Source organism: Orbilia oligospora, assembly GCF_000225545.1.
Source record: "Orbilia oligospora ATCC 24927 unplaced genomic scaffold scaffold00079, whole genome shotgun sequence".
Taxonomy (NCBI): domain Eukaryota; kingdom Fungi; phylum Ascomycota; class Orbiliomycetes; order Orbiliales; family Orbiliaceae; genus Orbilia; species Orbilia oligospora.
The window spans coordinates 1,003,811-1,020,182 of record NW_011645636.1 but is presented as its reverse complement, the minus strand read 5'-3'; the positions used below and the strand labels follow the sequence as shown (position 1 = coordinate 1,020,182).

Here is a 16,372-nt window from a genome sequence, read left to right as displayed (position 1 = left end):
ATACATGCTTCCCTTTGTAATGTCTGGAGACGATCACGACATAGGGCTATAGCTGTCGTACCTTTCCTAATATTCCGTCATATAACCTGAATTTCTTACCGTCATATAACCTGTTTTTTTTACCGACGCCTCAATATCTTCAATGTTACCTTCCCACCCCACATATCGAAAACTCTCTCCCCCAAAATTAATTCTGGCCGAACATTTTCGAGGCACCGAAAAAGCAGGAATACACCGGCCTTCAAGATGAGCGTTCAAGATTCCCACAGGTTCCCCGTTCTTTGTGAAGAAGACAGAGTCTGTTTCACGATCAATTCCGAAGCCCACAGTGTCCATATTTTTGATATGGTCTTGGCCCCATCTAGGCAATCCTGCTACTGCTGACGCTGAATTCGAGGGATCTTCTTTATAATAGACAAGTCCAACATCTCCAAGCCACTCCTGCCGAAAGTGTCTTCCAATTGTACCCTTGCTGTTCCGTAAGCCAAATACCTCATACAGTGATATAATTCCAATTGACCATGGATATCGAAACCCGAACCTATGAGACCAACATTAGCAATTTTTCAATATTCGTTTAATATTTTGGGCGATGCCAGTCAGTTTCGGCTGGAATCTGAGAAAACATACAAGCTGTCACGGTCACCCGTCGACTGGGTAATAGTTTTCACTTGTACTTCAAAGTAATATCTCCCAGAAAAAAGATTTATCGGGTGATCTGCCTCCACAACCAATGCCTCTTCTACCAGATATCAACACGCATTAGACAATAAACCATAAGATCATATACTGCAAGTAAAATATGATAGGAGCAATTGATGTCTACCTGATAACGATGTAATTTCAAGGCCATCTTGGCTTATATCCGCAACACCCAGGGAATTGGTTTGTAGCTTCATGGGACCTGGCGGTGAGTTCCCTGGTTCTGCTCCTGGAGCACCTCCAATCAATGATGAATCTATCCCGTGATATCTTGCAATATGAAAAGCGTTCCACCCATGCTCATCCAAAGTTTCCAAAGTGATTCCAGTTCGCGCCTCAAGCTCTTGAAGGAATTGAAACCATGACATTTGAATGGCGAATCCCCTTAGACGGATGAGAGTTGAGTTGTCTTCTGTGTTACTGTTGCTCATTGACAATAGAGCGATCATTGTACTTTCGTAATCGATTCGGTTCAAGCATTTTCCTGAGGGTTTTTCGGCTTCATTTTTGTTTTGAGGATTCGTGGAGCTCGGCTCGAGGCTTTCTTCTTTACCCTTAGTTTCCTCATCATTGTTCGCTCGGGAAATCTTGTAGTCTAATTTTCTAAGATTCTCTGCGATAGCTTGTAAAGGTGATTTTTTCCCGGAGCCCTGTGGCTCTATCAGTGTCTGTTCCTCTGCTGACGAGTACTTCAGGAGCATATTGATAAGAGGAAAATTCAATTGGTGTGCGGCCAGGGTGAGTGGAGTATCTCGGCTGGAGGTTTCTTGGGAGAGTAGCTTCTTTTGAACATCTTCTGCGAGAGACTGAATCAGCTCTTCCAAGATATCTGATATATCCACTTTGTCCCTATCCTTCCGATCTGCTGCACAATGCAAGAAGTTTCTTCCTTCATCGTCAGCTTGTAATAAATAATCTTTATCGACCCCCCCAGGCTCCTGCGCACAATGTGGGTAACCTGATTCTACCTTTTGGCCGTGGCCAATCCGGGGCAGTATCCTGATGAACTCACGAAGTACTGGCGGAGGTTGCCTGTAGACTGCTTCGGCGAACACTGTTACTTGTCTTATGGTTGAAATTCTCATATCCGCTCCAAATTTATGAAGGTCCTGAAGGATGGCAATACTATCTGTAAAATTTGCTGGACTTTGGGCAAGGTAGTATAGCGCTGTACGTCCCTGTTCATCGCCGTCATTTACGTCCGCCCCGTTCTGGAGGAGAAGATTGACGCCATCCTTATCGCAATATTGAACAGCCCAAGAAAGAGGTTCGCGGCTATCATTGTCTTCAGCATTGATGAAATACGGCACTTTTGTCGTATCATTACGATTCGGATAGCTTTCCACAGGTCTCGGGCTTGAGTCAATATAGGCTTCATTCGTGGTTAGTGCTTCTGACCTTGGGGATATGTTGGCAAGGAGTTGGAATATCTCCCTATCCTCCTCGGACATAGCTTTGTGTTCTCCCCTAAAGAAATAATGCATTACGCAAGCCCCTGATAAACTTTTCTTTAGGAAGGCACCCTCTCCTTGTCGGAGAAATATGTCGATGAGTTTCGAGTTCCGTGCCTGCACCGCTAGAAGGACGGGATTTCCAAAATGAATATCCCGTTTTGAACCAGTAAAAGACACAAGTGGATCGGCACCTCTTTTCACCAACTGCTCGATCAAAGGGATGAAAGTTTCTGCATAGTCTGGATGGTCATAGACAGCTCGCACAAGAATATGAAGCGGAGTTAGAGCATTTGCGTCCTGAATTCCGGCAACGTTTTCTCCCAGATTAAGGAGGTATTCTGCACGATCCCAGATCGCTTGCGCTTGAGTAGGAAACCCAGCTATCGCCATCATTGCAAATAAATATAGAGTCTTCACATCTATATCCAGTGGCTCATTTTCATTGTCGTGGATTTTGAGAACGGTCGCAGTAATTTCGGAATATTTCTTTTGAAGTTCTGTAACTATTTCTTTCGTTGAGTCCTCACCCTCCGCCATAGCCCAAGGAATACTATCTTCCAGGACAGCTGATATTCGATCTTTAGCCCCATATTTGAGCAGAAGCTGCACTGTTTCGAGTGACTCCATGTGCACGTGGCCCGTGGCCTCCGCGCGCCTAGCGAGCCCTAGCGCAGTTTCTAGGGGAGTGGATCCCGGGCCCGCCGGGGCCGTATCGATACCCACCGGGGCCATATCGGTACCGTCCGGGCTTGTATGTACGGTAATAACGTGATATATTTTGTCAGCTTTTGCCCCAGCGTTCAATAGACATTCCACGGTCTTTGGGTCCTTTATCGCCAGGACCAAGGGTGTAAGCCCGAAACCATCACACTGATCAAGAATCCCATTACCCTCGCCAACCGATTCCGTAGTAGATTGTCCGGGGCCCACTTTTTCGTATGGGTTGTTTCGATGGTCTTCTGCTTTTTTTGAAGTATAAATATGAACAATACATGCAATAAGGAATCGAAGACCGAACTGGGAAGCTACGTGAATCGGCCCCTGATAGAAATTTGGTAGATATGACATCTTCCCAAGCCCGTCAAATAGGTTTCTCTGAACGCACCAACGGCACCAACTATCCGGTTTCATGAACTTTTCGAGTAAAGATCTTAGAGAACCCCATTTCGAGTTCTTGACTTCCTCGAAGATATCGCCGCGTTGGTGTTGTTGCAAAGCCTTTATATGGTCATGCCAATGGCGTATTTCATACCTTCGCCGCTTGGAACTTTCGCCTCCATGGCCCCCTTGGTTCCCCTTAGGCTGGTTATCATCTTTTATAGAATCTTTAATCTCTTGCAATTCTGGAAACATTTTATTCCAATATCTCTCTGCAGATTCTTTTGGTGGGTTCCAAGGCATGTGTCGAGCATGGAAACTCTTGCTGGTTAGAGCGCGTACTATTTTCACAAAAAACGGTCAACCGAGTCTGTCATCCCCTAGTAATTACGACATTCAAATAAGGAGAAGGAAAAGAAACCCGGGGGGGGTGCTGGGTTCTTACAAATGTCAGAGGCTATTGATAGGTGTGATGCCTCTTCACTCATCAATTCCGAGAGTTCATTATGGTCCTTCGGAATACTCTCCGCTGAATTGGTAAGTATGAATTCATGAATTATCAAAAAACCGCCTGATATTACTAGTTAGTTGGTGGGAGCTAGCTTACATGGTACCGCAATCTCGAAAACTAGACGCCCCCCTACAGACTTGACAATACAAGCTTCTGAGCCTACCAGATTGACGGGCCGACTGGAACCTTTCTGTATCCATTCCCCAACTGATGCATGCGCCGTCACGGGGTCGTTATCGCCGCTAAAGCTGAAGAAATCATGGCCGGCAGTTCGAAGATGAGAAATTATCTCTCTGATTTCAGGGTCATCGCTAGGATCGTAATCAGGTTGTATAAAGTTACCATCCGGCTCCTCTGTCTCGTGATATACTTCCTTGTAATGTTCTGCTATTTCGATGGCGGTGATATCAGATACACTCCACACCACCCATTTTAGAGCAAATAGAATCAGACTACGCTTCCCAGGACTAAGAACATCGAGGTTTCTCTTGTACATATCCTCTAAGCCTCTACCCTCAAGTTCCTTGATTCTAGCCTTGAGGGTTCTTTTAGATGGCTCCTGAAGATTTGCAATGAGCATATTTGCGTATGAAAAGTCGCCATGAACGATTTTATTGATGTCTTTGGCTAGACTTGCAACCATGTTATCCATAACTTCATTAACTGTCCCCGAGCTAGTAAAATTACCAGCCCCTGGTTCAGCAATGTTTGGAACGTTTGTCGAGTTTCTAACTCGACGACTGACTAAATCTCGGAGCTTAAGTTCCAAAAATCTCTGAAGTTCCTCGGTGTTTTCTTTGTTTGAAAGTGTCACAATGTCCGCGGAAGGGCTGTTTTGTTGAAAAATAGATCGATCGAGGGCGACACCATTTTGCTGAAGTTCTTCTTCGATACCTGTCTTGCTTTGAGAACTGGTCCTCGTAGAGACGATAACCCAGATATTCGATGCTTCCGAGTAGGCCAGATCTTTGAGACAACGAGCTATGTTAGAGACTTTCAAATCATGACATTCATCTAGCGCATCTAGAACAATGTATAATCGAAGGTTTAGTTCTGTAGATATCTGTGAAATCATTTTACCAATCAACATCAGATTCTTGTTCTCTTCGGAGACTGCTGCGTCATTTTTGATTGTAATGTTTTGAGTTTCCTGGTAGATCTTTTCGATGCCATTCTCCTCTAAAACCTTACATATTCGTTCCAATTTTTCATCATATTGCGTCTGTGAGGCTTCACCATCTGAAAATTTTCTCAGGAGCTGCCTCAAGAGGCTCTCAAACGCTCGAAGTATGGACTGAAGCTCGTTATCTCCTAACTTAAAGAAGAAGCGTAGCACAAATGTTGAGTCTGGTTTAAGGTCGCTGTAAGTTTCTAGGTCGCTTGTCACAGAAAGTAAAGTCATCGTCTTTCCGTGTCCCCTCTCAGCTTTCAGGCATATTATCTTGCTCGATTTGGGAGAACATGACTTCCAATTTTTGTATACCTCTTGCTTAAGAAGCCAAGAGCGATCATTCGCTGCCCCATCCTGGTCCTTTTTCGTACGTAGTGTCTGGATCAAATTTTCATGAGCTTCGGATCTTCGAAAACAGCTGATATACCGTTCAAAAATCTGTGGTTTTTTTGCATCTTGTAAGATCTTGATGCCTTCCTGGACATCCTGAACTCCCTTCAGAATATTCACGTCGTTCTCAAGGCCAATATCTTGCTTCTCTTCAAATCTTTTCATGGAATCTGTAGGTGAGTTGAAACGAAGTTCAACTGCGCATTAGAACTCAAGACCGGGGGTTATGGTTGCATTAGCCTAGCGGTTGACGAACCTTCGAGAGATTGGAGACTATTATTTAATCCTGTTTTGAAATCTTTCAAATGATTTCGTACTAGCATAGAATGAACAAGTATTAGTTTCAACTCGGTGATCAGGTTCATGGGATACAAGGTGAGAGCAGATACACCCGGATTCTTACCATCCTCACCCATATCTATATATGATTATGTTAGGGATGGGAGCATTAAAAATTATTGGTTCATGCGACTTACTTTGCATGCTATCCCAAACCGTTTGCTCAAAGTGTACTGAACCGTCAGCGTGGAGGGCGTCGTATAGCAGGAGGATATTCTGTGCCTTCTCCTTTAACTCGCCCGTCAGGGCTTCTATAATCTTGTCTCTCCCGCTCTTGACAGCGTCTATTCCAGTCCTAACTGAATCTTTTAGAACCCCGCCCGCCTTTTTACCAGCAGTTTTCACACTTTGCCCAATAGCGTGTCCCAAACCTTTAGTTTTAGCTTTCGTCTCCGACTCCACGCGCATTGTGGGGGCGCGAGTCAACTTTGGCTCGAGTGGCTCATCGTCCTTTCCGGCTACAGTAAGAACTCCGATAAGCAACCTTCGTATTGTTGAAGGAAATTTGGATTTTGAATTCTTAGACACCTACGTTCAGTGGAAGTAGATTGAAGTTTGACCGCCCATCGCTGTGTATTCCAGAAGAACTCGAGGATTTCACAGATGAGAGCTGCAATGTTGTCTACAATTATTTTCTCCAGAGCGGCAAGGTTGCCATCTCCAGTACCCCTCGATTCCAGGCGAGAACACCTCTCCTCATATAGAAGAGATGCTATCGCAATCTTAGAGACTTGGTTATAAACATCGGCAACAATCCGACAAGTCTCGCCATGATCTGCAACAATCTGTCGTGAGGCGGAGTGTAAGTACTAGATCTGCTTCTATTCATTTAGTAAAATAATGTAATTCTAGAGTCCTATCCTACCTTTATAACGAATCCGATTGCGAACCAAACGGCACCAATAGTGTCTGGTGCGTTTGATAATACATTATCGCCAATGGTTTTAAAGGAGCTTAAAACGTCAACCAAGTTTCCTACAGAATCAGAACGTTTTTCGGCATTCGCTTGTATTTCTTCACAGCGGTCGATAGTTTTCTGCAGCGTGCGGGTTTTATCGAAAAACCTGTTCATTTCTACAATCAAGGCTTTGTCGGGCTCCTTGCCATCAGTGAGCCGATTTGTAAAGCGCTTGCGTCCTTCCCTCCAACATTCTGATTTTTCAAGGGAATTCCTCTTTCAAAGGACCTTTGGAATACTGGTGCGGGTCAAAAGAAGGGTTCGAATCGATTTTTTCGTCATTTTCTAGCTCTCCAACAGCTTGATTTTGAGTAGCCTCGATATCTTTCCTTACTGTTTCCATACTTCTAGTTAATATCTATTATTCTTTCGATCGTGATTTGGGTATTTGCAGCCGATTGTTGCGAAAGATAAGGAATGAGATCAATAACTGAATCGGATCCTGAGCCCCGCTTACTCTACACACAAGCTACATGCTACAGCTCAGCCCCGCCTAGCTTGGCTTGCAGCCTTATATCATGCCCCTCCCTCTATCCGTTTTGAAGTTTTCAGAAACGAATGTTCTATGGAGCAGCCCAAAGCGGCGGAGTGTTAATACCTCCTACAATAATTTCACACGAGGTACACACATAATTACTATAGCCCAGCATCAGCATTTCCAAGGAGGAAATGGGCGGGCAGTCTACATAGGTCCCATGCTTAGGCTGGAACAAAATCGTCGCTTAACTTAAACTAAATAGCTTGCAAATGTACCCATCTAACAGCTGGCGGCCTGTCTACTAGTACAATGGCCAATGCAATGCCGCCCACTAGAGGATCGGCTGTCGGGGTGACAGAGGAACTGTATGGAATTTATATTTATTCAATATAGCCCATAGGGCGGATTTGAGTATCTGGATGCAAATGTTTATATAATTATCAGCTCTCTCATATTCAGCAGCGCAATAATGTGGCGCGGTATGCCCAGAGCTCAAAGTATGGCGCCACAGTGGCTCTATTTAACTTTCGATGCCTAAAAGTGTCGACGTACACACGTGCACACACACACCAAATCTACTCCATGGTATGCTGCGCAAAGCGGCAGAAAAATGCAGTGGATCCAACTTGATATGCACCATGAAAGGACATAGAGACGCTAATATAGGCTGAAATCCTCTCAGTTTTATAAAAAGACGAACATCGGTCGGTCGGCGGGGGTTTTCGTTCCTACCGCAAGAACTTCTAGCCTTGCTTGCGCTTGCGCTTCGACAATAAATATAGAAAGAAAGAAAAAATGAGCGGACTGGATAAAGACCCAGGATATAGTTCTAAGAGCGATACTGGTAACTATACACCTTCTTGTTTGATACGTATTGGTCTCAATCATTCACTAAGATCACCCGGTCGTACCTGTCAGGCACCGATGTCGACAGCCCGCCCAAGTCGGAAATACTGTTCGGAGAGCTCGCCAGGCTCCTAGTCGTATACATCATCTTTCAACTATTTCTCAATGTCACCGGTATCCAACAGAGATTTGACAACTTTGCTATCAGGAAAGGCGTGGAGTTTAGAGAATGGATACGTAAAAGACGAGAGAGAAGGGACCGTGAGAGGCAAGGTTTGGAGGGTGGCCTTGGGCCGAACGGGCCGGGCGAGAAGCTTGACGATAATGGCGTGGCTATAGACCCGGAACAGAACTCATATGGGGCGAGGAGGGTCGAGGTTATGGACGATACTACATCTATTATGGAGCTCGAGCACCAGGCCAAGGGGAAGTTAGACTATGGGACCGAACCAAATACCCTGGCGCCTAGTAGTTAATAGATGGTTTCGCACACTCGCCCAAATCGAATCATACCGGTCTCATAGAAATATATTCATCGGCGGCCATGGCCATGAATGTTCCGTCTGCATGCGCTGGTATATAACGTTATGGGAATTTTTACTCTCCTGTATTCTATTGGTAAAACCTAGCCTGGGGGTACACCCCGTACCCTCCTACAACGACAAACGTTTAAATTAGCTACGTCGCCGTCCCCAATAGACTGTTGAAATAATGTAGCTCGTTCTTCTATAATGGACATAAAAGGTTCTAAGCGACCACACGGCGAGTTTAAGCTATACAAGATCTTTTAATTTGAATTTCTAGGCTATGGCATATATGGGAATACTTCTTTCAAGTCTAAAGCTTAGGCCCCAAGGCAGAAAAATCGATATCTCCTCAAGCTTAAGCAGAACTACTTTTTCTCTCTAACATAATATCCATCCGGCGCGCTCTGTAGTAAAAATTTAAAAGTGCCTCCGACCGCCAGAATATTGTATCCTAAGATTACCTCATATTTTTCATCACATGTGTCCACGACAAGCCTTAGATCCCCGTGTATATCCAAACGGGGTTGTAGGTTTACAACTCTAGACCTATATCGTATACCAATACCAGTATCTCAACGAATAGAATCGAATCGTAAGCTCAAAGATATATGCTAATACGCAACACGCCATTGCTTTTTCTCCGCGGTTGTAGGTCGATCCGAGGCTGCTCTCTTTCGCCTCCAAATGATTCGAACTCTGGATTCTGAGATTATAAAGGCTTCTTTCTTTCGCGGCATCTGTTTTTGTTTGCTGGGGTAAATTATGTTAACATATGTTACACAACCAAGATTAATGCGATCGATGTCGGTCCAATGAAGTGTTGCTGAAGGAACAGAGCCCCTGCATAAGAGTGTTTGTGATACCCATTTTAGGACAAAACCATGTGGGAGAATGGGGGACCAGGAATGTAAAACGGCACAAGCTGCACGTAAAAGTATATCGAGTCAGGCTAACTAAGTTTTTGGAGATGTGTCGGGTAATTTTCTAGGATTTTATTGGAAAATCATTACAAGGAATGATGAGCGTCTCTAAACAACGAGCAATCATGATGGAGAGGTCGAGCTCGAACGCTCGAACACGGTTTGTAGATGCACCCAATAGGAGTTAGGTGCGGAATTTCCCTTAGTAAATGAGGACCATTATCCCTCTAGCTACGAAATCTAGTAAGAAGAAAATGCTATTATATTAGGAGAAGGTCGAGGCTAGGTGGAATTCGTCAAGAAGGGGCAGAAATTTTACAAATAGATAGCCTCGAGACTTAAATATACCTTGACCCCTCGAATTTACTTAAGTAAAAACGGCTTATAATTATCATCTAGGCTAAGGCCATTCTATGAGCTGTATCCGCCATCACACACAGGCGTGTTCGATAGAGCTTCTAGACCTACGAATCTATTATATTCGGCCTCTTCAAATTCACGGTTTTGTATTTTATTGCAGGAAGATGCATAACCCAAAGAGGAGCCTGTTTCAAAAGCGTCAAGTTGCTAAGGTTAAGGGTACCGGAGCGCGTATAGGCTCTATAAAGATGTTCGTTCTTAAAGTCTCAGTAAGAATACATGAGTTCAAGCGCTAACTTAGGACAAATATTAAACGCGGAGTAGACGAAGAAATCATTTAGTTACTATCGTAACTGTTACACCGTCTACTAGTATATATAGTAAGACTACGGTTACAAATGAATCATCAGTTATACCTCAATCCTCGATCATTGTCACTATGGTCCCTTCAAGCTCGAATGCAAATAGCGGTCTGGCAGCCTCACCCACAAGCATAACTCGCACAAAAGAAACTTCCATCGATCAGTTTCAAACCTTACAATACTGGGAACCCATACATCATGACAAACCTTCAAGTGGATTCGTATCCATTATTGTCGCTACAGCCATAGGAGTTCTTTTTCTTATTATTATCGGGATCTTTCTGGTACTCCTTATTAAACAAAGAACTAGAATCAGAAAAACGAATCAGCAATCAGAATCCGTAACTATTGGAGAAGGGCCATCACTGGATCCAGAATTTGTTAGCGAGAATAGTGCGCGGGCCCGGGGAGGACGTTTGGACTTGAGGCGGTGAGGGCTATGGATTTAGGTATGCGTTCGCTGGCGAACCTGACTACATCTATGGCGTGATCAACATGTCAGCGCCGGCCGGGTCTATGCAGTAGAATGGGATAACCCCCTACCAGACTGCATACAATGATCACGTGGTTCGTTTTTATAATACATGTCTACAGTGCCCCCGGCTTCGGGGGGTTCGAAATTGCGGCGCAAGGCTTTTTTTTATTTGTCTTTGGATCTTATACTATAGTTTGTATATTAGAGTATCGGCAAGGCGCCCCTTCGACCACCTGCATAACCATAGAAACGTATATCAAGCATGTTTTTCTTCGAAGCTTTATGAAACTAGATTTCTCAATCTGATATGATCATGACATTCTATGTCCGATCAGTTAATGGCCTAACCAAGCAGCTAGCTTCAATTACACAGATAAAAAACAAACAGTTATATTTCATAAATTTCAATTGCGTAATTAAGGCTGTGAGCACATCAATTAGCTCATCGGAGAGAAGCAATCGAATGTATGGTTTCATGCTTTTCAGGACCTCTAAGATTAGAGTGTGGGTGTTTGCAAAACTGTGGTGCCTTCCGCTCCGACATTTACTGAGGCATAATGTGATGTTTAAGTAAGGCCCAGTCTTGAATCACTCTGAGGCCGGGAATAGGTGTAAATTCTGTGGTTATCCGTATTGGCACAGTTGCCTTGGCTCAAGATATTTCCCAGCCTCGATACGGGACTCGCGATTGTTTGCACACCGCGCCGTAAACACTGAAGTTACCTGATCACTAAAGCAGGCGGAAAAAACAAACATCTTATCCAGAATTAGATTTTCTGTTTGTTCTTGGGTTTGGGCCTCAAGAATGGAAACTCGCTCTCTTTTTTCAGTCAACCTGATACAAAGTTGGCCCCAATTGAAGTATATATAAGGGCTGTGGATCCATGGAGTCCTCTATACTTTATCCTCGCCATCGCTCAAGATTCGAGTCCTCATCAGTTTATAAAGATACAGTGATCAAAGGCTCTCCGAACCTCAAGCCCCAATATATATGCAGAGAAATCTTACCTTGCTATATATTCGTCTCCTTGATTATATCAGTATTTTCAAACCTAGCTCATAGTCGATCTTCAGGGCCTCCGACCTCCTTACAGCATTCCAACAATCGACCCTCGCAAAGTGCCAATCCCACATCGATCAGCCATTGCACAAACTCTAGTTTACGAAAGTACCGCCGGCACTGAGAGCCCCCAAAACAGCTCGAGTCGGATAAAACTAGGTCCAGTTATACCACCATCGCTATGAGCAGGGTTCCAACTGATTCCCAGGGCCTCCTTACAATCATGGCAACGGCCACCGGTGCCCCATCCTCTAGCTCCAAAGATACCCCGCCCACTGTACTCCCTTACACCGCCAGAGCGGCGCGATACCGTCGTCGAAACGCATCGTCGTTTACCAATATTAAAAGAGAGAACCACCACGAGCTCCCTCAGACGCACACCCTGAACAACGTCATCCAAACGACCCTAGTTCCAAGCACTAGATCTTTGTCGAACATAGTTCAAACACCTCAAACTTTGAGTCATGGCTTGTCACCCGCGTCCCAAGCAGCTACAGCTCCCGTGCTCTCACCAAGAGGTCCGCTAGTAGCTCGCAGTTTCCCCATTTACGGCTATATAGTTTTACCTTTTGTGCCTGTCATCATCATCGTTGGAATTATTGGGTGGTTCGTATATAAGAAGAAGTTAAACAAATAGGGGAGTGGGCAAGCATGTCTGCGCGAAAAGCTAAAACACAAGGCCGTCGCCATTTTGCCATATTTGACGGGAGCGGGCTTCAAGGAAGCGAGTGCATATTTGTTGTGTGCCTTGTGTTTTTTTCTCTTCAGCTTTCCCTTCTTTTTTCTACTTTTCAGCTACTAAATTCTGAGGCTAGCGGGTTTTCTGTTAATCGCTCCTTTTGTTATGCACTATAGATATATCCTTGCTTCCTTCATGGTTCACTGCGTATTGCCCTTTCTTACTTTGTATTTCAAGCTTCAAGTCCATATCACTTTAGTTTCGAACAATTCACATTCTCTTAAACTCGCATGATACTTCCTGATTCTTAAACTTAGCGCTTTTTTTAGATATGAAGGAATTGCTGTTGCTCAAACCCCATGCCGGAGATCCACCACATAGCCAGAACCCATCCCAAACCCAGGGAGTGTTGTGTTGTATTTTGTGGTAATTTGGGTAACGTTACACAGGCTTAACAACGGGTGCCCACGTTTGGGACCGTGTACAACGTTTCAAAGGCTAACCAATTCTGTTAACAATTTTGTTAAATCTCTGTTAGTCTAGGGGACGCTCACCTCTGCCTTGAGCTCCAGCGAGCGCCAGGAAGCGACTTCCAGGCTAATTGAAGTTCAGTAGTCTGGGGGAAGTTCAGGGAGCTCCATCAGACTAATTGAAGTTTAGTCTGAGATTGAAGTATGCTTTCCGGCTACCTGGCAGTGGTATCATCTTTATTGGTTCCGAATTTTAACTCACAATGGAGTAGGAATTCATTAAATATTGAGATATCGAGCTCACCACGCACCAGCATGCAAGCCTATGTCTATCTGTACTAGTATATATGTATTCTGATGGGAGCACATATGTGTACACACACTATGAAAGTTCCAAATTCGAATTCTACTTCATCCTAAACCAAAGAAAGGCCTTACTTCTGGAACCAATTCAGTCAGATTCAAGTCCTTTCTTTCCTTAGCGCTGATATCATATTTGTCCGTGTGTATTCACCGCGTCTGCAATACGAGACTAATTCGAAGTCTATCATTATCCCAATTGACCAAAAAACAGAAATATTCTTAACAAATATAGTGTTCACAGTCTAAATAGGTTGTTTTCCAATTCCTAAAGGTAAAGTAGGTTACTCCATTGTCGACCCTTGGATGAGATCATCTTCATTGAACTTTAATAGATGAGACCCTAGCCCAAGTCGCAATTTCAGCCACCAATCCAGACGATTTATATCGATCTTTCACTACGTATGATTGCCCTCGCATAGAAGTACTCGGCTCTACAGCGTTCTACGAGCGGCCTAGAGCTATCCGGGCTCGATTTGACTATCACAGGCGGAGTAATATCCTTTATAATCTCGCTAGCCATCAATACCGTGTGTTGGATTTAAGTATTAATATATTTGGAACTGATGTATATATATACATATGAAATGAAGAAAGAACTACATGCTAAGAACAGCGAATCTCAACCCCGGGGTGCCGTGGAGTTCAAATCAGTGCAGCGCCACCCAGTTGAATATTATGTTTACCGATGATAAATCTGTACGCTGTGGGCGTCGTGAGCCGTTGGGAATCTATGGAGTCGCTTCACTCTAAGCTAATCTGTTTGAGTCCCGGGATGGCAAGGCCGAGGATTAGTCTGAGGATGGGCTGTTTGGTGTGCATGTATAAATGCATATGGCCTCGTTGATATGCATACATACTTAAGTACACATTGCGCTATTTAATACCCCCCCCCCCCCCCCTCCCCCAGGAGCTAATCAGCCGAATATTTACCTATTGCTTTTATTAGACTAGGCGGCAATGCTATTAAGGCTAGACTTGAATGGGTCCTATTCCGCGAACCGAATACCGAAAATGAGAAATGGAGCAAATGCCATAACCAACATCATGACATCATGATGCAATACTTCTCGACATTATTTAGCCAGCCTGAACAAATCCATGACAATCATAAACGCATGTGCATGCGTGGCCTCGATTCCTACGACCTAATCCTCTCCAGCTCTCTCCGAGAGCTCTGATAAGCTCGGATAGAATCTAGAAACTTAAATGCTTGGGGCGTAGTATTTGTCTCAGGCCAACCCAGAACTGATTGGACTGCAGCAAATACTAGCTACAGCTTTATCGACAGCCATTTCGAAGTCCCCACTCGGAATATAGCAATTACCTGATTTCAAGCGAATGCGACGACTAGTTCCATAGACGTGGAAGCTAGGTTGGGTGTAGACCAACAATTTACAATATTTTATTTTAACTTTATGCAGTTATTCTTACCGGTTCGCCCCGGCCCTCGATCGCGGCCGGCTAATTATATATGCTCGACGTTAGGAGCTCCAGAGCTACGTTACTAGCTGTAGCGCTAGTGAAGGAACACTTCCGAGATAAGACGTTAACATTTCTTCAATACATCAAGGTAATACTCAATTCACTAATGGATATACGTATCCACTTAGTTAGCGATGCTTGACGGACAACAGTCCTCGAGGCTTCGCTTCCAGGTGGATGCATTGAACCTAATCTTTATTTTATCACTGAGGCAATTCGTACACTATCGAGCTCCACAGTCAATCAACTCTCCGCAGCTCTGTAGGAGGGTCGACCGGGTACGAGACTAACACTAGACTACCGCCACTAGTATAGTACACCAACACAAAAATTCGAATCCATGGATCCAGCGCTTTTATCCTCGACGTCAAAAACTGTAGGACTAACTAGGTACCTGCATACTGACGATTTATCAAATTTGCAAAGAGTGTTGTATACCTAGGTACGTATATAGGTCTCGGTGCTACTTTTCACGTTGATGCCATCGTGTACTGAGCTAGCTGGCGATTGAATGAATAAGCTAGCTAAGTACCTTTAACTAGCTCACCCAGCCAGTGGCTTACGAATATCGACGCCCAATGCATGGGGTTCAGACCAAGTATGGGTCTCGGTCCACAAAATAAGGACTATTACAGAATATGATCTACTGAGCTTATATAGACTTTTTCCTACCGAGATGCTTGGCATTCGCAAGTTAATGAAATGGTGTTAGCAGAATGCGGGTGTTCATTACGAGAGGGCTTTAGGTTAATTAATGATGGTCCCGCACGTGTACCGTACACGACTCCACAGCCGTTCGAGCTAGGACCTCAACTACCCAACGATGCCCGTTTCGAGTTCATGCACGACTTTGGAACGAAGAGGTCAGATGCTCCGTAGTTCTTTCGTAAACGCCATCTGCATGGGGATTTTTGTGATTCGATTGCGTAGATTTGGTGTTACTGTTAGTCGCACATGTTCCAACATGAGCCTTTTAAGCTTTGTGATATAATTATATAGGTAATTATAAGTTATAGACTATGTGTGAAGAGCATTCAAAGAAGACAATCCGCATACATTCGGGTTATTCTGGGCTCTGGAAGGAAACCGGGAAGACTTCATTTACGTAATAGTGAGATACTCGATCGAGATGGGCATCAACTTTTCTCGATAATTCGTTGACAAGTATTACCTTGGGACCTTGTCATAAGAACTAATCGGAATTCTCCTATTGATCCAACATGTTAAGGCCTGATGATGCAGCCCAGCCGCAAACACTAACCAATTAGAACCAGGACTGGAATATGTAAGCGGTTAACACCGGTTGAGGAATGCACAGCAAATTAGTGAAACCGACGTAAGGTCGGCCCAAGAGTGTGGTACCACGCAGATCTCGTATAGATATGGAAAGTGTAAAGCTGTGCAGCTGCACATCCAAGCTCGGAACTCAAGTGCCCGGGTTTTGATGCAATGCAATGTTCAACGTTGGCGCGTTAACGTTGAATGCTTGGTACTTGGGTTAGATAGGTTGGTTGTTGGTAAAGCCAGGCTATAAGATATGTTGGTGCGTAAGGGCCTGGTGGCCCGTGGAGAATTATTAACAAAGAAAAGGATTTAAATAGCCCGTAAGAACTTCAATGAAATCGGCTTGCGCTTTTCATTTTCTATTGAAACCATTGAAACTTTGAATCTTTAAATTCACCGCAGGCAAAATGAGTTTAACAGCGACTCGTCCTATTTCAAATCCC

At 44.1% G+C, this 16,372-nt stretch overlaps 3 protein-coding genes across 3 annotated transcripts; 2 read left to right on the top strand and 1 right to left on the bottom strand.

Moving 5' to 3' along the window:
- Positions 1–599: 599 nt before the first annotated feature.
- Positions 600–6,737, bottom strand: AOL_s00079g317 (uncharacterized protein; the record flags this gene model as incomplete). The annotated part of the gene is made up of 8 exons (XM_011124192.1): positions 600–742; positions 827–3,595; positions 3,700–3,783; positions 3,862–5,496; positions 5,583–5,744; positions 5,803–6,123; positions 6,198–6,450; positions 6,531–6,737. 8 exons carry the CDS (start codon positions 6,735–6,737, stop codon positions 600–602), a joined length of 5,574 nt encoding a protein of 1,857 aa, XP_011122494.1.
- A 1,159-nt stretch (positions 6,738–7,896) lies between these two features.
- Positions 7,897–8,423, top strand: AOL_s00079g316 (uncharacterized protein; the record flags this gene model as incomplete). The annotated part of the gene is made up of 2 exons (XM_011124191.1): positions 7,897–7,945; positions 8,020–8,423. The coding sequence occupies 2 exons, from the start codon at positions 7,897–7,899 to the stop codon at positions 8,421–8,423; spliced, it is 453 nt and encodes a 150-aa protein (XP_011122493.1).
- A 3,409-nt stretch (positions 8,424–11,832) lies between these two features.
- Positions 11,833–12,288, top strand: AOL_s00079g315 (uncharacterized protein; the record flags this gene model as incomplete). The annotated part of the gene is made up of 1 exon (XM_011124190.1): positions 11,833–12,288. The coding sequence occupies one exon, from the start codon at positions 11,833–11,835 to the stop codon at positions 12,286–12,288; it is 456 nt and encodes a 151-aa protein (XP_011122492.1).
- Positions 12,289–16,372: the final 4,084 nt, after the last annotated feature.